Source organism: Anthonomus grandis, chromosome 5, assembly GCF_022605725.1.
Source record: "Anthonomus grandis grandis chromosome 5, icAntGran1.3, whole genome shotgun sequence".
NCBI lineage: Eukaryota > Metazoa > Arthropoda > Insecta > Coleoptera > Curculionidae > Anthonomus > Anthonomus grandis.
In genome coordinates this window covers 22,739,454-22,762,833 of record NC_065550.1, presented here as the reverse complement: position 1 = coordinate 22,762,833, position 23,380 = coordinate 22,739,454, and the positions used below count along the sequence as shown (strand labels likewise).

General features: G+C 27.9%; 1 protein-coding gene and 1 long non-coding RNA gene across 3 annotated transcripts in view; both read left to right on the top strand.

Annotated features, from left to right (window-relative positions):
• Positions 1-21,364, top strand: part of LOC126735927 (homeobox protein abdominal-A homolog) — an 84,421-nt gene extending 63,057 nt beyond the window's left edge. The window contains exon 3 of one of the 2 annotated variants that reach the window (XM_050440051.1): positions 20,553-21,364. In XM_050440051.1, the coding sequence (XP_050296008.1) occupies positions 20,553-20,953 (401 nt within the window). In that variant the 3' untranslated portion in view covers positions 20,954-21,364. The remainder of the gene's footprint in view (positions 1-20,552) is intronic. The other variant, XM_050440050.1, reaches the window with a different exon arrangement.
• Positions 1-23,380, top strand: part of LOC126735930 (uncharacterized) — a 208,662-nt gene that overhangs the window by 120,911 nt on the left and 64,371 nt on the right. The window lies entirely within an intron of this gene.

Sequence of the window (23,380 nt, the reverse complement as noted above, 5' to 3'; positions counted from 1 at the left end):
ATTATATCTGGAGTAAGAATTGTTTTGTAATTTACTCAGCAGCGTTTTTTGTTTTATTTAATATATAGTTTTTTGTCATAAAGGTATTTTAACTTAAAAAACTTTTAGTTAAAAAAAGTTTTATTTTTTTTTAATTATAAGAGACTGTATTACAAAATAGGTTTTTAGGAAAGAATGTTTTCACAAATGCATTACATTACCTTTTTTTACACTGGTTATATATTTTCCTAGAGCATTTTTGGAAGCTCTCTTTAAACTATATTTAGTTTCTTTTTATTTTTCTAATATAAATAATAATAAAATAAAAAATAAACTCTTTAGGTTTATTAAATCATAAATTTCTGAAAATGATTCTAAAATTGTTATAATTGAAATAATATGTCGCTTAACACCTTAAAGCTAACTATCAACCGCTTGAATAAAATTAAAATTGTCAGATTTTGTTCTTTTTAACTTTTTTGAAATATTACATATTTAAAGGCATAACTTAAATGGTGATGGTACAGCATTCTCTTTAGTTAAATTTTTATCAATATAACTGGAGTAAAACTTTTTTCTAAGTTTACCTAGTAGCGTCTTGGTTTACATAATAACGAGATCAAAGAATTATTAGAAGCAAAGTAATCAAACACAGATTGATCAATATCATATCCATACTTTTATTGCTCTCTTTTTTAAATATTCGCCAAAGTATTTAAAGCAAAATATACAAATTACTATTTAGAAATTACCTATTTAGATAAATTTTAATGTCAAAACATTTATCGTTTTTATATGTTAAAAGCACTTTGTTATTAATTCATATAATGTTTTAGTCAAATATCTTCCTAGTATTAAAAGTAGTTTTTGTCACATGCAATATTTTTATTTGCCTATATTGCCTAAGATATTTAAGAATATTTTTAATATTTTCGAGCGATTGCAATGCTTTTTCATATTTAACAGGAACTTAAACTATATTGTTATATAACTGCAGGCCTTATATAAGGAACCAGATAGAATCCTTCAATTTTCTTTCACGAATCAATCAATCAACAAATTTAAGGCTTTTGGAATAATTTTTTATGGTTTCAGGCTTTTAAATATTTTTTTTAGCTCTTTCAATCATTTGAATTAATTTTATACTCGTCCTCTCATTTCTAATTTATAAATGCCTTAACGACAAATTTTTTGGGGCATTTTACCAGGCATAACTTAAATGACAACGGAACACCTTTTTTATATTTTAAGTTATTCCTTAATAGCAGGAGCAATTTTTTTCTAAACTTCACCATGTACTTTTGACAGTAGTTTTTTTTGAGCCAACGGGTTCGTTTGCCATGAATCGACCATAAATTAGTCTAATTTTTTATTATTCAAATTTAACGGCTCAAAAATTATTACTTGTGCATTCTCTAAAATTTAAGTGTTTTTAACCTGCTTATAGTAAATAGTGTTTTTACGAATAAAACACAAAACTACTTCTAATCCCTAGCCCAAACACGCTTCTTTTTGAAACTGATCATGTGTCTTTCTAGAATATTTTAGAAAATATTTCTTACTCCATTTAATTATTCTCATTCTATTTCGTTTTTGATCTTAATTTTCCAATAGGGAAAAATATCTTAGAATCGTAAACGTTTTAGAAATAAATAAAAAGTAATCTTTGTAATATTTAATACAGATTAGATTAAATGCAAGCTGCTATTAGAAAGGTTGTCGCTTCAATTGTTGTTCAGTTTGCTAATTTGTGAGGTCTACAAATATCAACAAAGTCTTTATGTGGAAGAACCTGAGTTACTAATATTCTTAAAATATTTAGACTATGGTCACGATTTAAAAGTTAATAAAAATAATCTGTAGGTTAATAGTTTTTGGAAGTGCTTTTTCTACTTTGCACTTTTTTTATTTTTTAATAATTAACATAATAACAAGAGAAAATTTTTCTTAAGTTCTACCATAAAATAATATAATAGCCCAGAAATTTACCTCCCGAATACCTTAGTTGTATACCTTTCTGTAAACCTAAAATAGTAAAGAGATTTCCCATAAAAAGTTTTATTGGTAGTAAAACTATAGAGGATAACGAACCGCTTTCTTTTTAGTTTTTACTAACCTTAAATAAATTGATTAGTTGTAAAATTCTTTTGTTCTTTTTAATATTAAAAAATTTAACCAAAAAACAATGTAAGATTATAAAGTTTATAATGCAGTAGTGTGTACTTTTTTAGAAGTTTTAACTAATTTTTTTACATATTTTTTCTTGATTAGTAACTTGAATACTAATGAACTAAAATGTTTGTACCTCTTTATAAAATTTATGCTAATTTGTTTTATTTTTTTTTCTTTTTTAATTCGTTATTACAAAGGGCTAATCTATAGAAATGAAATATAAGACTTAAAAATTCCCCCCAGCTTCATCTATTCAGCTAAATAAGCCAGTTCAAAAGCCCCTTTTAGCTAAAAATGAGACGTTTAAAAACCCCATTTGCGACACGATAAAAACTGCAAGTCCCATTTTTTCTATGCCACGATGCAATGTGGCGCCGTATAAGTTCCATAAAGTCCCGTAGGGGCGCAAATGAAGATAACACTCCGCTTAGCTATCTGGAAACGGCTGGAGTTGCAGTTTTAGGGCAAATGTGAGAGAAAGGGTTGAAATGTGTGCGATCCGTGGCACGAAAAGAGATGAAAAATAAATAGACTCCGTATATAGTATAGTGTTAGAGCTGGCCAAAAGCCAGCGGAGATTTTTAGTGAATTCGACCCCCTGCGACACGATGAGCTCTTTAATATAGAAGCGATCAGATAAGGGTTGGGTGTTTTGTTTGGCTATTTTTTTAAATGTGCAAATGACTTTGTTTTTTATAAGCAATTTGCTTTTTATTTTATCTGTATTTGTACTATTCTTAGGATAATACAAGAGCGTTTTTAAATATGATCCTTTTTCACTATAGGTATACTATTACTAAATAAATCTATCCATGGGATGAAATATATAAAAAGTGCATATCTGAAAGAAATTTTAGGAAAAATTTAACATTTAAAAAGAATTAAATAGATACCATGACGTTAATATTATAATAGAAGAAAATGTGCAAGCACTAAAATTAAATTAAAATTTTTAAAAAACAGACTTTCGGTAACCCAGTAACGTTTTAAAACCCTCTAAGGGTAAAAGAGAGGATAAACATTTTATAAAAAAGTGTTTTCTTCTCATATCGAAAATTGTAAAGCAGATTCCAGATTTAAAGTGTCACTAAACTGCAGTAAGGATTATTTTTTACCTAAATAATTTATTTAAATATAAGATTGTGTATTTTACTATTACTACTTGCTGCTTTTTTACATTTATCACAATTTTATTTAAACTTTTCTTTGCTGTTTTTAAACTATCTTAGGAAAGAAAAGTGTACCAAAACAAAATAAATATTAGGCAAATTGATTTAAACTGAACCTGGTATAAGGGTTTAAGTGTTGGCAAAATATTTATTAAAAAATATATTAAACAAATAAGTGCGCTAAATAATCCTTTTAAGCTTTAAAATTGAGCTTTTATTAATATTTAAAAAAAAAAAACTAAAAACACTGCTGTATGCTACTAAAAAAGCTAGGTATCATTGATCTTTAATAAACTATGTTAAGAAACTCTTTAAGAAGAAATATAAATTTAAAAATATGATTCTATTTTATGGTTTATATATGTTTAATCAGTAAAAGTTGCGTTGACTAATCTATTCTTACTTGCATTTTGTTATAAAATAATTTACTAAATAATTTTAAGCCCAAACGTTAAAGAAGTTAATGTTTACATAAGTATTTTCATTTATAATAGTTTTCTAATTCCTAAATAATTTTTAAGTTATAATTTGTTTATTTATTATTAAAATACAGTTCGTCTTTAAAATCTTTATTGCATTTGTAAAATGAAAATCTAAAAATTTCAATTTAAAATAATCATGTTTAAAAACCAACAATTTAATTAATACGCTAACAGTCGTGTCTACTTAAATTATGCATTATAGAGAGATTTTTGCTTGATTTTGGCGTATTTTAAGCTATATTTTATAAATTAAAACAAATATTTAGGTTTTCTACAATACAAAATTTACAACGTGTTAGATTAGTTATATTTATGAAGTGGTAGAAATGTGAATTATTTAGGTATACAGTAAGAATTCACGGAATTGTTATAATAATAAGAAGAAAGAAATTTAGATATAATTAATTTACATATATTGAATTTACAATTTTTAAAATTAATTAGTTGAATAAAAAACAAAATACTAAATAAACCTTAAATAGATAAATACAAATACAACTCTTTAGCCTTTTCAGAAGACTTTCATCTTTGCTTTAAATTTATGTTTTTCTTTTCTTGAATTTGATTTAAATACATTGTTATTAGATTTTCTTTGTAATTAAATAATTCTTTTCCTTTTTATTTTATAAGTGCTTTAATTAATTATATTTTTTACAATCATCATATTTAAATACATTTATGTAAAGTTTTAATTAAAATTTAGCACATTCTCAAAGAAGATGTAAAAATATAAAAGGAAAAAAGAGGAAAGTTATCTTATGCACAAAGTAAATATAAATCTAAAATATTGTATGACCTTATTTTATCAACTTTTCCATATTAACTTATTTTTCATTAACTTTATTTTATTAGATAATGTTGTGGTTCAAATCAAAATGGATTAGGCTTATAATTACTAGAAAGTAATTTTATTTTTTTATGTTTCATTATTTTATGAAATAGATGGAATATTTAAAAACTTTTAAAGAAAACTAATAATCCAGTATATTTTTTTTTAACAAAAATCGATAAATTTATTGGCATTATGTTAAATCACCGTCGACTTTTATGTGGGATATAATTAAGCAAATCTATTTATACGAATTAGTATATAAAGAAAAGTGTTTAGTGAACATAATCAATAAATGAGACATTAGTATATTGTGCTGACTATATTTAAACCGGCAATAAATTTGTCCTACACACTTATACTATCCTCCGCAAGGAAAGACATTATTTTAAAAGTCTTACATTTTATTTATTTTTAGAAGATTACGAAAATAGTTTGTTGTGATGGGCACTTAAGTCTACTTTATTTGATTGTTTTAAAAAAATATATATATCGCAACTGGTATCTAAATTAAACGAGGAGACCTTTCATTACTTCTGCATATAACACAGATAACTCCGGCCGTCATCAGCGGAACACAGGAGGAAACTGCAGCAAAAACGACTTCCGTAAACTTTGGCGAAATCTACTCATATCCCTGAACTACCTCGTACCGTATTTTCTCATAACCATTTTCATTTAAGTCTGAAAATGGACAAAATCCTGTGCCTAATTAAATATTTGAATGCATATTGCTGCTTTAGCATTCTGGCGAATGTATTCGTGCCAGAGTTCTGGACCTCGTTAGGTATGCAAACCGCTTGGGTCGGTTTTTGACTATATATTTATTTTAAATGTTTTTGTTGAAATTTGTTATTCAGTTTTATAGAATATTTTTAGTAATATGTGTCCAACATTTTTTTAAATTCTTTTACCCGTTGTATTTTTACCTGTGGGTGCCTAAAATTAATCCTAAAAAAATTGTAATAATTTGTCATTGGAAACCTTTTTATTGAGATATGTGTCCCTTGTGAGCCTAAAACCAACTTTTCTTCATTGAGAAGATGCTCAAATCATACCTATATTTCAGCACATAGATATCTAGTGTTTTTTTTTACTACCAGGTACTTAATAACTTAAAACCTTACTATAAAGAGAATCAGGAATATATTGTAAACAAAAATTAATATTTTAATTATCTAAAAATTTGAAATTGAACCTCATTCTAGAATTTTAACAATAAAACAAACAGCATGGTATGGCAATACATAAATATATAGGATATTATTACAAGTTTAACATACATTAGTAAAGCACACAACAAACCTATGAAATTGCTATTAAATTAAAACAGTAAGGGAGCTTATTGTGCATCTTTCAATATATCAGTCACAATATCTACATAATTTTTTATGTCTTTTAGGATTAATCTTTTAATTGCATTTTCTTCTTTAGAAAAGATTTTTATTTTATTCTAGGTATTTAACGTCATTTTATGAGTCGTCTAGGAATTAGAAATATCTTTGAATTTTTTATGTCTTTCGCAATTGTAGCTCCTATGAGGTGATATTGTCTGAATTTTACCATTTCTTTTTTTTTCTTATCAATATCTTATTATTTTAATTTAAACAATTAAAATACTTACTTACCCTGTACGGGTATTTCTGAATAGGGAGTATCCAGATAGATAGCGCGGGGTACAAAAATAGCCTGGCGCCATGTTCACTCAATTTAAATAAATTATTTCAATTCATCTACTTCACAGGGAACAATAATTAATAAAAAGTGAAAAATAGAAATTAAGAAAAAGTGTACACCAATTTAATTTAAAACGTCATATCAGAAATGGAGGCAGACAATCTGAATATACGTTGCGACTTAAGTAACGCTGTTTTATTTATTCTGAATGCACAATTATTAACTTACCTTAGAGCTTAGCGACTTACATTTGCACTAAAAAAATGCACTCCTATTGAACAAATAATCTATCAATTATCTTACCATTTTGAAATCTAGGTTAGATATGCCAACTTTCAAAATCACTTGCCAAACACTGAAGGAATTTCCTTATAAAGGATAGTTAGTTAAATTTCAGTTACATTAAAAATAAATTGTTAAGAAATTCAAAAACTTGTAACCACAGTAGTAAAAAGATCAACCATGGGGTGTCAATTTTTTTCGGTTTTCTATGAATGCCGTTAATTTTAAAAGTATTTAATATAGAGTTTTTTAAATATTTTTTTGAATCCCTGAGCACCTGGTTTATTGCCCGTTTTCGATTTATCGTTGATTTTTGGGACACCCTGTATATGCTATACATCTTATATTATAAATAATAAATACGTAAATACACATCTTACATTGACGACATAACAAGATCTACCTTAATTTCTGGTCTTGATCCTTTTTTTGGTGATAATTGCTGATAATCGAACTCAACAGTCATATTTCAACAATTCACCAAAACAAAATAGAAAAAATCTATGAAAAGAAAGCTGTATCAATAAGACTATAAACAATTCAATTACTAAAAAGAACAAACTATTTAAAAAATGTCTCGAATGACTAGAGAATCAAAATATTAAAGAGAGTATGAAAAATGCAAAAACATAATAACAAAACAAATAAAGAAAGCAAAAAATGACTACAGATTAACAGAAACAGGAAAGGTCAAAAATTCACCATAAACAAGTGTTGTAAAAAGCAAAATATAAAACCGAAGAAATGAAACAACTAAAACTAAATATTTGTGAAATAATAACAGTTAAAACAAAGATTTTAAACTGCCATAACGACTCCTTTAGCAAAATAGAGGAAAAGGTTGCTTCTAAAATAAATTCAACAAATATAACTTCAACGTTATAAGCTTTTTATATTTTTTTATGGCACAACCCCACAAGAAGTAGAAAATATGATTTTTTAGTTAAAAACTGAAAAGGCTTCTGGATATGTCAAACTAAAAGCCGAAGTACTGCAAAAAATTAAAAATCATATTTCAAATCCCCTTTCTCTTATTATTAGCCTTTGTTTACGTAATGGCACATTTTCAGAAGCACTTAAAACAGGATCAGGCATAGAGCTGCATAAAACCGAATCTGAAGACAGTGGTAATAACTATAGACTGGTTTCACTCCTATCAAGTATCACAAAAATTATTAAAACAAATACAGGGTCCGGCAAAATGATCTCCCACATTTTGCGCCGCCACTGAGGCCGAATCACTAAAGAGGGAGCCAGCTTAGCGTAGTCGGTTGGCTGCGCGCGCCTTGCCATTTCTGTTGACGCCATGAACTGGAAGGGCGAGAATCGTGCCTTCGTTATCGAAACATTTTTCAAAAGTAACGAATCTGTGATTACGACACATAGACATTTTCGTACTCACTTCGCGCTTGGTAGACATAATCCAGTTCCAGATCGCAAAACAATACTGTTGTGGGTTTCAAATTTTGGAGCTACAAGTTCAGCCTTAAAAAGAAAATCAACTGATAGACCCAGAAGTGTTCGGACACCTGAAAACATTGCAGCTGTAAGAGAAGCAGTTGAAGGATCTCCTAGAGGTTCAGCAGTTAAACATGCCTCTGCTTTGCGTTTGTCAGATCGTTCTGTGAGAATAATTTTGCACTGATTTTTGGTCTGAAGTTCCACCCATACAAAATGATGATCGTGCAAGAACTTGCAAGTGAACGGGACTGGGAAAATCGCCGAGAATGTTCCAATGATATTCTTCAAAACGTCCCACAAAATGCGCTTTTAATAACGAGTGACGAGGCTCATTTCTATTTGTCTGGCTGTGTGAACAAGCAGAATTTTCGCTACTGGGCACCAGAAACTCCGCGGCAGCTCCATGAACGGCCACTTCACAGCCAACGTGTTACCGTTTGGTGTGCTGTTTGTTCTTTTGGTGTTTGGGGTCCCTATTCTTTTAAAGAAGGAGGGGTAACGGTTACCGTAACTGCTGATCGATATGTCGACATGCTACGTAATTTTTTGGAACCAAAACTTAGGGAACTTGAACATCCGGATTTGTGGTTTCAACAGGATGCGGCTACAGCTCATACGGCAAGAAGGAAAAATGGACCTGTTAAGGCAAATGTTTCCAGGACGCGTAATCTCATTACGTGGAGATGTTGGGTGGCCTGCGCATTCACCCGATTTTGCCCCATGCGACTTTTTCTTTTGGGGCTACCTGAAAGAGAAGGTTTTTCAACATCATCCCCGAACCATTGACGAATTGAAAGCAGCAATACGCCAAGATGTTACAGGAACATCGCCTCAAATTACTGCTCGAGTAATGGAAACTTTTAGAAATCAGCTTCGAATGTGTGTCGAAAGAAATGGTCGCCACTTGGACTCTGTAATTTTCAAAACTTAATAAAAACAAAATGACATACCATATATTTTTAGTTAATAAATATAAAATATAAATAGCATTTACATTGGCATTTTTATTAAAAATTAAAATGTGGGAAATCATTTTGCCGGACCCTGTATTATAAATTATTTAAAAAATACCATATTGTGTTGTCCGAGAGCCAATATGGTTTTTATGAAAAAAAGTCTATAGAAGATGCCATATTAAGACTAAGCATTTGACACTGTGGATCAAAAAAGATTGTTGAAAAAACTGGAAATGTTTGGCGTTCGCGGTATTGCTAAAAAATAATTAAAAGTGATCTTTCAAAAGAATCGTAAACAGTTAAAATATATGGCACTCAGAGTAACCGCAATAAATGTGACTTTAAACTCGAATGTGACTATCTTAAAAATATGCATAAATTTTCTTGGACTTGTCAAAAATTTCAGAAACAATTGGGAAATTACTGCAGCCTTTTTTATAACCCATTTATTGTCTTTTTATGTTGATGTAATTTCTAGATATTTTTATACTGGTAAAGAGACGCCTGTTTATTTATTTATTGTTTCGTTACTTGAGTGTAAATTATTGGATATCTTTTTATCCTAGTAAATTAAAAGTTGCATAGTTTTATAATTTATGATTTATCAGTGTGTTAAACTACTTTTACTAAACATTTTAATCACAGTAATATTCGTTAAATATACTAGTAAACTACACTGTCTGCCAAGTCCTTTAAATTGGTAATGCAAATAACAATTTATCATCTGTAAAATCTTCTGACTACAAAAAATAAAATCGGTAAAAAGTCTGCCTAATCCCAGTTGCAAATTTTCCTTAAAAAAAAGTGGCAACCGCGTTGTATCGCACGCAACAGTCGCATCGTCTCCCCCCACGATCTAGTGCCTCGTAAAATGTGTCAATGTCCTGTCTAGATGGCGTTGGCGACCCTCTTTTACCTTTCCTCGCACTTTTCATTTCCCTTCGTCAGTTACTTTTATAGTTATGGCTTCCTTTGGAACGTTGCGAGCGTCACCCCCCGTTGAAACGACGCGGTTTTCTTATCACTCCTAATTTTGGATGCTGTTGCCTGAAGCGATAACAACGCCATCTATAGCGGTCTTATCATAATAAGGTTATGTATAAAGTTGCCTTGGGATTAATATATTTACGATTTTTATCCAATACTTAAGAAGAAATGTTTAGTAGCAAAACACATGGCTGCAAAAATCAAGTTTTATCTAATTATTTTCCCTCGTGCCGCTATAATAACATTTACTACCAAAACAGCCAATAATATTTAATTAGCCAAGGCACAAAGAAAATATCACATAATAAACGTCAAGAGAATGATTAAATCACTTAAACAAACACTAACCTTGTTTGTTGAATTTATACAAAAGGCCTATAATATCGTCTCTAACTATAAATTAATAAGGCATATAAGTTTGTGAATTTTTTTAGCGAGATTTATGGTTTTTAACAATCTGAAACGCGGCAAGAAATTTTATTTTATGGCAGCTATAAATAATGTATGGCGTTCCAGCTGTTTGTTTTATGTATATGTTGTATATAACAGTATTATACAGGATTTATGTATTGATTTATTGGAATATACCTGTGCAAAATATTTTATTTAAAACTTAGGCCAAATAATGTCATGAAATATATTAGCACTGATTGATTTATTTAATTTAGAGACCGTTCAATGGAATTATGACCAGTTGCTTCTAGGTTATTGGCAAGTTTAATAAACAAAAAAAATGGAAAATCATTTAAGTCTGATTTTTTAAAATCCCAAAATATATATATAAATCTCTCTGTTTGACTATAACAGCTGATATTTTATAACCGCATGGTGAAAAGCAACCTTGTGAGATTACCTTAACTTATTTGCTAGTTCCGGATCAATATTAACTTTTGACATTTGCATTACTGAGATTGATTTTTTCCTACTTTAGCAATAATTAGTTGTAAAACCTAATTAGCTAAAAATGTTGTTGTCAAATAATACCAGCAAATTACATGTTCACATGTAAACCCATGGATGGTTCAGTAACGCACTACTAAGTCCTTAAAAATATTACTCGTAATTTTAGTATATTCCTTAAGATGAGAATCGGAAGTCACTAGCACATTGGCTATTGTGCTTTGTTGATTGATGATTAATATGTCATGAAGAGAGTCAACAATGTAGAACTACCTTCAAATTAACAAATCGCCATAAAACACAAATTCACAAAACAGTATTAGATTCGAAAACTATTTGTCTTATTTTCACGATGTGTTTATTTTAATATGTAGTCTAATAATAATAATTTTATTATGGCCCTTACAAAAGCAATTTTTATTTTAATTAAAATAATAAAGGATTAATAAAAAAAGAACATTAAAATTCAGACAATATGGTGGTGGCTAGTACTTGAAGTTAGGTTAGGAATCAAACTCATCTCATAGGAGACAGACATTGGAAATACTTCTGGAAAATGAGGACAGATAAAACAAGAAGACGAAGAAGCAGAAGAACTTATTTTATGATAAAATTTCCTATAATATATTAATCTTAGTTGAAGTCTCTCAGTACGGGCTAAGCTATATGCTAATCGCATGTTATTATTTACTATACTTAACGAAAAATTAAATTTTTTGTTTATCATTTCAAGCAAGGAGTTAGTTTATAAGTTTATTTATATTATTATTAATATTTAAATATAGCTTGGGCTTGAGGTTGCAATATATAAGAAAATAAATAAGATATGACAACCATTTTCTACATTTTTTTTCTCAAGTATTTTTAAAAGAAACTAATGGGGAACTTAAATTGCGCGAAACTGCATCAGTTAATTTTCATCACCACTAAATTATAGCAAGCGTCCTTGTATACCAATAAAACAGCAATAAACAATGCAGCAAAAGCAATTCAATAAAATTAAAATAGTGTCTAATGTCAAGGCACGTACAATGCATCCCAAGGAAGCTAAGGTTTCAAATTGGCTTGATATGCATATTAACTAGTTAAAATCCAATTTAATAGTCTTAAGGGGACATTGTAATGTCTCCTGGCATATTTTATAAAATATGCGAAGACTAAAAAAAAATATCAAAAATTTACAAATATATACTAATTAAAATCACATCCAATTAAGTTATGCATTATTTAGCCCTGAGTTACAAAAGATACATTTAAACATTCACACGTCGTACTGCTAAGTGTGAAGGGTAACAGAGTATTTGACATAAGACGTCCTATATCTAAAAGAAGTATTTCAGAGAAAAATTTGAGATTGCAATATCAGTAAAGTCACGATTCGAGCACCGGGTGCAACAAAATGAAAACGAAATCCTAAGGGAGGGTAATGCTACGTGCATCGAATATCGTATTTTACTTAAATGGGCAAAGTTTCAGCTAAACTGTTTAGAATAAAGAAAAATTTAAACAAATAAGCTTTATAAAAGATGTATTTTTCTTCTTTTAGAATTCACCCTAAATCCAATTCAGTCAAGTAAATAGTAATTACTAAAACACTTATAGAAAATATGGCATATTAATTTTAAATTTATCTAGACTAAAATATTCATAATCATAATATTATGCCAGTAAATAAAACCAAATATCACAAAATATACGTTATAAAGAAATAGCGTATAGTTGACTACTAAAATATGCCCAGTTATGTCACAATTATGCCCCATTAGTATTCCCAATTCACTCGTTACATATTAAATATTAAACAATAACGCATTAGGCAAATTATTATTGCTTTTTGTGTGCGGCTGATTATTGGTAAGATTTATGGTTTTATGTATCGTTAAATAACTACTTCAGTAGGTATTTTTATTAAGTTTTCTTTGCTATTACAAACTTTATTGACTAAAGAGTAACTTATCTATCTTTATGGCTATATTTTTTACCAGTTTCTGCATAATCTAAATGGATGCGGTATACACTAAAAGCTCAAAAGAAGATTTTAATATTTTATTGGTAATATGCCTTATAGCAGATAAAATAAGTAAGTAATAATGTTAAAAGGCATAATATCCCTTTATGTACTTATGTGTCAGATATTATTATTTTTTTCATTTATTTATTTTTATAATATTACTGACACATTGATATTATATATTTTAGAAAATTTTAAACTTTGAGTCTAAATCAATTCAAATAATTTTTAAATTCTCACCCCGGCCTAAGATTTACCATATGATTGCAATGTAATCAGCATAGGCTATAATTTTTCCAGAAACATGAAGATTCGTATACAAAGCATTTTTATATACAGAATTAATAAAATTGGCCCAAGAGTGTTGCTTTAGTGGATATTTTACTGCCATAGTTTTAATATTATTTACCATTTCATACATTGCATCATAATATGTACTCTTAGCTCCCAACTCGATTGTCTGAAATGCTGTTAATAGTGTTTACAAAATTAATATGTTCAGATTTAAGCCATTTTTCAAGAATTTGAAATTACGGTTATTAATCTGTATTATTTTATATTACGTTTATCTTTGGATTTAAGACCGAAGGTGATATATGTTTTAAAGAAAAACAATGCAATTCCTGTTTTAAACATTTGGTTAGTTATGTATGTAAAATTAACATATATAAATGTATTATTTTAGAAATGATTTGATCAATATCAGGAAAACAATAATCCTAAAGAAAAATTATACTTTTTATTAATCTTCTGCATCTGTAGGAGGCACTGAATGAATATCTTATATCTGCTGTCATAACTAGAACTATAATTTTCAATATTATTGACATGTAGTACTTGGGACTTTTTATCAATTTTTTTTGTGGTCTCATTAATGAACTTATATCATTTTCGAATGTCATTTTCGTGCCCAGTAACTCCTATTCAAAAATTAATTTAGGTTTAGCTTTGGTTAATTATAACTTATTTAATTCTTGTTTTTTATTTTCTGCTTATTACTCAGTAAGTTGGATGTATGATCAAATGAAACTGTGGTTTTAGATTTTAATAATGCCGACGTTTCAGCCTATATTAGGCCACTTTCAGGGCGCTAATAAGTAAAAATTCTTATTTTTTAGTATATTTATTTTATTTCTAAGAATAGCAGTTTGTTAGCTTTTTTGTAATAGCTTGAATTTAAATGAAAGATGATTTATTTATGTCATTGTGATTATTGTTATTATTACTATATCTTCTTAATTTAATAACTCTTAATTCCAAAGTACAAAAAAAAATAAAAACAAAAAAACAAAATACCTAGAATAAGACTAGCTGTAAAACCATAGGCCAGATGCTTGAGAGTGTAATTTTTCAGTCAATGATGCCAAATCGATTAACAAATTTTTTATATAATGTTTATTTCCAATACACTGAAATTTTTTTTATTATTTTGGAATTCTTAATAGCTGAGAAATATATTCTTTAAAATTTTCGTTTTAATGCTATCTAATAATATATACCAGTCAAGACAGATAAGACAAGGCAGATCAACAAACTTTTCTTCTCTTAACGAAAAAGTTAATGCAAAAAATATATATTATAAATATTAATGTGTAACATAAATCGAGTACAAAATTTGGTTATCAGCCGAATTTTACTCTTTCTCTTTCCTTTAAATAAATAATGCTTGAATTCATGCTAATTACAATAATTTATTATATGTTTTTCGTCTGTGGTATACCAAATTGAATAATCACGTCTTTCTGCCTTTTGTGTAGATGGTGCGCTAGATAAAAAGAGTTGCCGTATAAATATTTAAATTTCTTTTGTCATTACATAAAATTCCTTGATTATTTTACAAATTAGTTTCCATAATATAAACGAGGTACTTCACAGACAACTACGATATATTATAAGCACAGATGTGACTAATGAGTTTCCAAAGACTTTAAAAAGTTACCCAGCCCTTAGTAAAAACCAATTAAGCTCACATTTAAAAAAAACTCACCAACCTACAGCACCTATAACCATCTACATTCCGCAACATCCGTCGTTTTTTAATTAATCCGAAATTGGAGAACCTGGGCACATTCTGCCATTAATTGCAGCCTCGCATTCGCTCCGTTCCGTCCCTCCCCCTTAGAGTGATTTACAGTGGCAACGTTACAAACGCTGACGTTGTCGACTGCATAGCATCGCCAAGGGTGGTAATGTGGAGGACCCCGGTCGTCATGGCAACGACAGACAAGGGTATATACGCCATATTGCGCTGCTTGACGGCAGAATCCATTGTTAGATGCGGATGGGTCTTGCAGGGACGGACTTATTATCTACAAAAAAGGAAATATTGATTTAGGATTTTTTTATATTATTCGGATTTTATATTTACGATATTTCAATTCATTAAAGAAATTAGAAGCTTATAAGAAATATCTGTATTATTATCTTTCAAAATAATATATAATATTAAGTAGAATAATGTTGTTAATAAAATACTGGCCGTTGCATCAATACTTTTAGTATATTAAAAAAATCAATATAAGTTATAAAGCAACGTGACGTTTTTAGATTTTTTAATTATTTTTAAAGGCAAATTAGGCCTAACAACAAGAAAATAAATAAAATCTAAATCAATTCAAATCAATAATTAGCATTAAAAAATATTATTTTCAATATTATTTTGCCCTATTTATATAAGCGTATAGGTGATATAATAATAATAACTAATAATAAGAACAGAATAGACTTTTAGAAACTAATCATATTCCAGTCTAAGTCATCTAAGCGTAAATATTTACGCTTTTTATATACTGATGCATTCTTATAAATAATCGTTTTGAGAAATTCCAGGTGTATTTCTTTGTCGTGTATTTTCATTACTTACAAAGAAAGGGAGTACTGAAAGAAGTTCTGGAAAATTGATTTTACTTGTTAATACTTTATACATATAAACAAGACAAGTTTTAATCCGACAGTTTTCTAAGGATATTCTCTCAAATTTCTTCAAAAGTAAACGATAGTTTTTTTGTGGATAATATACAAATTTCTAATAAAACATATATTTTAAAAATTTACGCTGTACGCATTCTGTAGTTTAAAACCATACCTTATATTTACAAGACCATACAATACTACTGCATTCCAATCTAGGTAATATCAAACTATCAAAAAGTTTCAGACATGAGTATTTTTGATGGATTTAAAGATGGACGTTATTTTTTATGCCTTATTTACCATATTAATATTGTGATCATCTGTAGTATTATTTAGACTGTATATTTTAAAATCATCTGCAAAAAGTGAACTTTGCCATATTGCAGTAACCGAATACATAAAAATATCAGATTGGGCTCCCCGGATCTAAACAAAGTGTTCTCTTTTAAAGAAACCAGATTTGATGATCTTAGTCAGTATATTGCTTCTAAAAAAAGCTTTTATTATAACACTATGACTATCCTTATCAAATGCCTTTTGTATATAATACATAAACTTGTTTTTTCTCATTAATCAGTTTGTGAACAAACTAAACAAATAATAAATAAATGTTGGTATTAGATATATTAAACCTTACTTCTTCATACAACTAATCATATCATCAAAGAATGTCAAATATCAAACACTTTAGAAACTGCGTTTTAGGTAGTAACAACTCTAGTCATAGTTACTTAGATCCTACTCTGCCTCTTTTTTAAATAACGGGACAATCTTGCTTTTACGTCAAACTACAGGATAGACTGCAGTTGAAACTGACTTATAATATAATTATCAAATCCAACATATCTATTGCCGTTTAGTTTTTTTTTATTTAAAAAAAAGAGATTGATACAAAGTAAAGTTTTTAATGGGATTTTATTAGGATTTATAAGTGTATCCTTTATAAGCTTGAACAAGTATATTATCGTATGTATCTTTTTGACCACGAAGGTATGACCAAAATACTTTGGGTCTGTGTAAAGACTTAGTTCAACCCTTTTTGGAAATAAAAAGAAAATATTCACTATATTCCGTTTTTATTTCCGTTTTATGTTTTGTCTGATTTTTAGTATTTATTGCACCAACATTAAATATTTGTTTTTTTTTTTAATTTATTGAATAGGCATACAGAAAATACTTTATTAACTTGAGTTGTTACTGGACCACATTCCGTAAAGATTTCATTTACCATTTAATAAAACTCATTTATAAATTTATCAACACCACTACACTTATACAGACTCTCCCAATAATTGGCATTGAATAGGATGTACATTTGATGAAAATAGGCCTCGTTTAAATTAAATTTCGCGTTTTTTATTAGTTTAAATTTTTTATGCTTGTAATTGAGGTTAAGCTTAACAAACATGTTGCCAAACATTAGTAAGATATTTAATATATTAGACTACAGCTTGGTACAAAGTAAATAACTACAACATAGAGACATACTTTATTATTAAAACTAATTTTAATATACAGCTCCTTCATATCACTACCAATATCATTTGTTACTCCTGTATATTTTTTTATTTAAAGCGATCAATAAACCACATCTTGTTTTTTTACTTGTGAGGATTTAATTTCTATCTCTTTCTGTTTCTAAATCATTTAGACGGGTTTCAGTAGGCGTATTTACATTGATATTATTATCTAACATATTTAACTTCAGCTCTTATAAGTTAGTTTTCACACCATGGGAGTTCCGATAATAAATGAATAGTTGTTCAAAGTTATTTTTTATAATCTGATTAAAATGAAAATTTGTAGGCAAAATCTTTGGTTAAATCAATAATGTCAATTAGCCAGATTATTTTCAGAGCTAATCTTTAATTTCATGTTTTATTAAACTCATTCGAGGATATTTATCATTAGCTTAGTCATTTATATAAATAAAATGTGATTATTATTATAACTTACTAATAATTGCTAATAATAAATATTGACTTTACCATTTTAATCATTTTAACTAAAAATTCCCATGTTGTCTTAAAAAAAGATTAAATTTAAATGTTATTTTTTTTAATTCTTCACTTATGTTTGATTTTGTTGTCTTTTATTTATATAATTTAAATAGGAGTTGTTTTACATAGGAAGTTAAAGTTTTAGTTCATTATTTTGAATTTTTGTTTTAATAATGTAAAATTAACTTTCCTTTTTTGTTTAGGTGAAGCAGATTTAAGTTTAAAATAACAAATTTTCTCTGTTTAATTACTCTATTTTTTTATATACATTTTGTAATAATTTTTTGTAAACTTTAAATAAATTATTCATTACATATTAAATTACTTAAAAATTTCACTCTTCCATAATTTTTGTGGATCGATTTGCAAATTTTTATTGAAAAGCTTTTACTGTTAATGAGGGCCATTCACATAATAATAATAAGTATCTTTATTCTAACTATAAATGCTTACACTGTAAACAATTATAGCTATAATTATTATTAATATAATATATGAAAATGAACTAATGAGTCGATAAGCAATAAAACTCGATAAATAATTTTGTTAGTTAAAAGCATTTAAGTCCAATGCGCAATTTTCAAGTTATGGGAATTTAAACGCGTGCAATTAATTTTTTTTTGCAAATAACTAGGAAAATATTCAAATTAAACTACAAATTCATGCATTGAATGAATTATAAACTTATATAATTGGATTTCACAAAACTAATAATTTGTGAGTTTAAATTTGTATTAATGTTATGCAAAAGTAAAATTATAATCTTGACAACTTATTTAAAATGCTTTTAAAATTGTAAACAATATTAAATTTTCAAATATATATTTACTTTGTATATACATTTAAGAAAGCAGTTCTTTTTGCACATAAATAAATATATATTAACCAACTATTTCATTTTTATTTATATTATGAATAAAGTTTAATTTTTGGTTCTCTTTAGAGAATATATTTTTTTAAAGAATTTTAGGCAACAAAGTAAATGAATTACAAAATATGATGTTTTCATCCTTAAAATACCAATTTGACCTTCCAGTTTCATGTTTATAAAGATTCCTTAGCCTCAGATATTTCTAAAGATTAATCTGGATGTCTAAATGATAGATCAGATAAATAATTAAAAATATCTTTACTTGTACCCCAACATACAAAAAGAACCTCAAAAAAATTAAACATCTTTAAAAGTTATTTCAAAATCCTGTCCTGATGTAATTATACTGGCCTGACTGTGCTTCTACGATCCAAGATCAACACAGGGCAAACTCGTACAACGCGGTCGCGTATTTTACCCCGTTATCTCGACTGGTTTATCTTTATCTTATGGGGAAGGTATAATACAATGGTTACTGCGGTTGTTAATAACCCTACAGTATTCTATCAGGCGTCGTTTATCTATTTTCGACTTAGGTACAACGTCGTAAACAATTGTTATAATGGCCTATCCCATGTTACAGAATATCGTCCGAAAGAAATATAGTAGGTTCGAGATTTTCCTACAAGAAAATTTACTAGCACTAATAACGGTATAACTAAAACAAATATTAAAGTGGATTATTCCCTGGCTCTAATTTTTTCCGTCTAAATTTTTTTTTAAGTTTATGTTAAGTTCCACAAAATTAGTTTTTAAAAGAGAAATCAAAACTTTCTCTAAATGCACCATGAAGTATTTTTGAACTATATAACCCTTTTATTATTTTCGAAGAACTACTTTCACCCATACATAAGCTAAATCCTTTCTTTTTGCATCATTTTCTATTGAACTTTCTTTTTTATTACCGTGGCCTAAGTAAAGGGCTGCTGTAAACCCTTTTTTATCGCTAGGTAAAAAGCTAAAAAAGTCAGAAAGGCAAAGGATTTACAGGTAATAGAGCATTTATTATTTAGAAAGTTTTTACCATTTTATATGAAAATAAAATCTTAAAAGTCGGTAAAAAAGTTATTAACAGTCCACCTCCAATTATTTTCATGTTGACCCTTCCGGCCTACAAATAGACTGTATTAATGGTTTTTAATGTCTTTTATTGTATCCATTTAAGATATGCATTATAAGCATAATTTAAATGGATATGATTTTAATTAACAAATTTAATATTTTCCCTATTAATGCCTAACGCTCAGTATTGCAATATTTTTTAAAGTTTTTACATCACGTGTATAGTCAATTATAATTATTTACATTTAATATTCTGGTATTAAAGACTTTATAGACATTAATTAAATAAAATGTTTTCTTTTCTTTTTGAATTATATAAAAACTTAAAACATAAATAACCAAAATAAAAAATTCCATGTAACATATTCTCAATACGTCTTACGCATTTTTGCAGAAATACACTTTACATAACGAGATCTTAACCCCCGGTTGGTCCCTTCTCACACCCTAGCAAACAAATCTCATTTCACTTTTGGAGTTTTATCCTTGTTTATGCTGCTTTTCTAAATGATGTGAAACTTTTAGGTTTGTAGGATAGAAAAAGTTTTAGATTGAAAATAAGGTTCTAAGAAATAAAGTAATAAAGTGAAAAAACACTTTTTATAGGCTTTTTTGTTGGCACTGATTTTAAACTTTATTCCCATAATTCATTTTTTTATTATTACTAACGATAAAATTGTGTTTTTCACATAGTTCATCCTCACCAACTTTGTTTTAAGTAACACTAGTGATAATTTATTTTTTCTTTTAGCTCAAATATTTAGTTTCTAAGATATTTAAAGTTTTCTCACTTATTTTCAGGTCCAAATGGATGTCCAAGAAGACGAGGCCGACAAACTTACACCCGCTTCCAAACCTTAGAATTAGAAAAAGAGTTTCACTTTAATCACTACCTAACGCGACGAAGAAGAATAGAAATCGCACACGCGCTTTGCCTTACCGAACGTCAAATCAAAATCTGGTTTCAAAACAGACGGATGAAATTAAAAAAAGAATTGAGGGCAGTTAAGGAAATAAACGAGCAAGCGAGAAGAGAACGGGAAGAACAAGAGAGACATAAGCAGCAGCAACAAGAGAAACAGAAACAAAGTATGGGTGGAGGCGAGAGCATCCATCACCATCACGATTCAATTAAAATGAACATGACGAAATCTGAAAGTCCGTCGGATTTGTTGAAAACAGTCACGAAAGTACCGACATAAATTATTTGTGCCATATTAAGATCGACATTTTTGTTTTTAAAAAAGATTTTATTCAACCTTTTCTTTTGTTGTGTTTGTGTTTTTATGGACGATGTTTTGGTGTATATAGTTTGCGATGAGATTAAATTTATAATTAATTTTTATTATAATTTTTAAATTATTTGCTTGGAAAATATGTTTTTTAAAAAGGCATTTATTGGGAGCTTTTACTTTTTTTTAATTACCTAATAACACTTTCTTAAAAAATATATTTAACGTTACCTTAAATATGTTTTTACGCCAACTATTTTGGACAGTGCTGTGTTATTTGACATTTCGTGCGTATATAATAAATTTGTGTATTTTAGTTTTTTGGACTTCGATAGGTATTAGAAGCCAGTGCAGATAAACGTTAATAAAAGTTTTTTTTTTCTGGGTATATCAAATTTGAAATAATATTTTTTTAATTACCGTTCTTGTTTCATTAGATAGTTAAATTGGATTTATCAGAAGTCTTATGGGGTAGTTTTGATGTTTTTTTTATTAGCTGATAATTCTTAATAAAATTTAGGAATATTGATAAACATTTACTTTGAACTAAGACATAGTTTCTAAAAACTTACCACTGTATCCAAAACCGTTCCAAAAAAGTAAGATCTTTGTTTTTCGGTATATTCGGATACTAAATTTTGTTACAAAACTTTCCCACCTAAAAACACAAATTAACTGTATTAATGTATATTAAAAAATGTTTTTTCCCACTTAAGTTGCGCTTTGTAAGCATAACATAAATGGATACGATACTTATCTTTGCATAAAATTATTTTGTAAACAAATTGGTTAAGTTTCAAGCTGATATACCAGATATATTAATTGCAATGACATGCTTTACATTGTTTTCTGTGTTAAAAATTCGTTGTACATAATAATTACTTGTAGTGTGTTCATTATCACGTTAATATTATTATTATTATTTTTTATACTTAAAGTAATTTATAGTATTTTAATTTTTTAAGTTACGTTATTTCTGATCAGTCCCACGCTGATCCTAAACTCATTATTTTATTAAATTAATTATTTATCTGCTAAGTATTAAAACCCGTTGTTGTGCTGTTGTCTTGTTGTCTGAGTTTCTGTTTTATTTAGCTTAATTTCAATGTTTCACCTTTAAAGCTTAGTTTAAAAACATTTAATGTCGCTACTAGTATTGTGAACCATAAAATGTTTTAATTTAAAGTGCTTATTTGCCGATTAAAAGTTTTGGTTTTGAGGGTAAGGATACAGCAATAATGTTTTTTTAAGTTATTTAATAACGTTTGTTTTCTATTTTTGTTTCATTATACACGATAAAGTTTGAGCTATTTGTTTTAGTATATACAATAGGGCAAGTTGGCGGTTGTATTCGTTTTGTATTTTTATATTTAAAAAATTAATGGTGGTCTTCATGTATAAATATTAGGGGTGGTTCTCAAGGCACTAAATGATTACTTAAAAAAATATACTTCGTGGTGTAATTTTAAAAAATTATCTAAAAGTTGTTAAATTTATAAGTTGATCATCCTGTATTAGGTTATTTTAATCGGGGCACCTGTATTTACATAAAATCGCCATTCCATTAAAGCCGTACTATAATGTAGAATAAATTGATTTTATCAGATGTGCAATAAAATAACGTTGTTAAAGTAACTGCCAACTTAACCTATTACCAATATATTATGTTTAATATGTGCCAAGTTTCTAACGAGCAATCTACAACTTAGTACATAATAATATGTTTCTTAGTAGTGCGTTAAAAAAATGTCCCACTTAAAATCTAGTAATCTCTATACGTAATTTTGTGTCAGGGTAGAACAATACTTATATAACATATTATAAATTTAGAAAAAAAAATACAAACTGATGTATTTTCAGCAAATACAAATATTTACTAAATAATTTACATACAAAAATGCATCAAATTAAAACCGTTTATTACAAATATTCTGTATTTGTGGTAAATGTAGTAGATATTAACGTTTAAAAGAAACTTTCCCGTCTAATTATGTAAAAAATTAATAGAAAAAATAGCTTATAAATATTTAACGTTTTCATGTGTATTTCTATCCTAAGACGTTTTTCGAAATACCTACATACATATTATAGTAAAATAGATACGTAAAACTGTACAATATTTTCGATAAAGTAATATTCTATGTAAATGTCCAAAATTTCGGTGTCGCTGTATATTTATTTCCCTTTTACTTGTTTTATATTATTGTAAAAATATACACGTATACGCTATTAAGTTTTGTTATTTTTCAAATTTTTACTTTATCCTGATTTTTACTAATAAATATTACTCAACGGATGTAGTGTTTTCAAGTTAGCTAAAGTGACAAAGTAGTATTATTGAAGTGTACAGCATTGTAGTTTTTATAGTGTGTAAATACATTTTACCTGTAAGCTCGC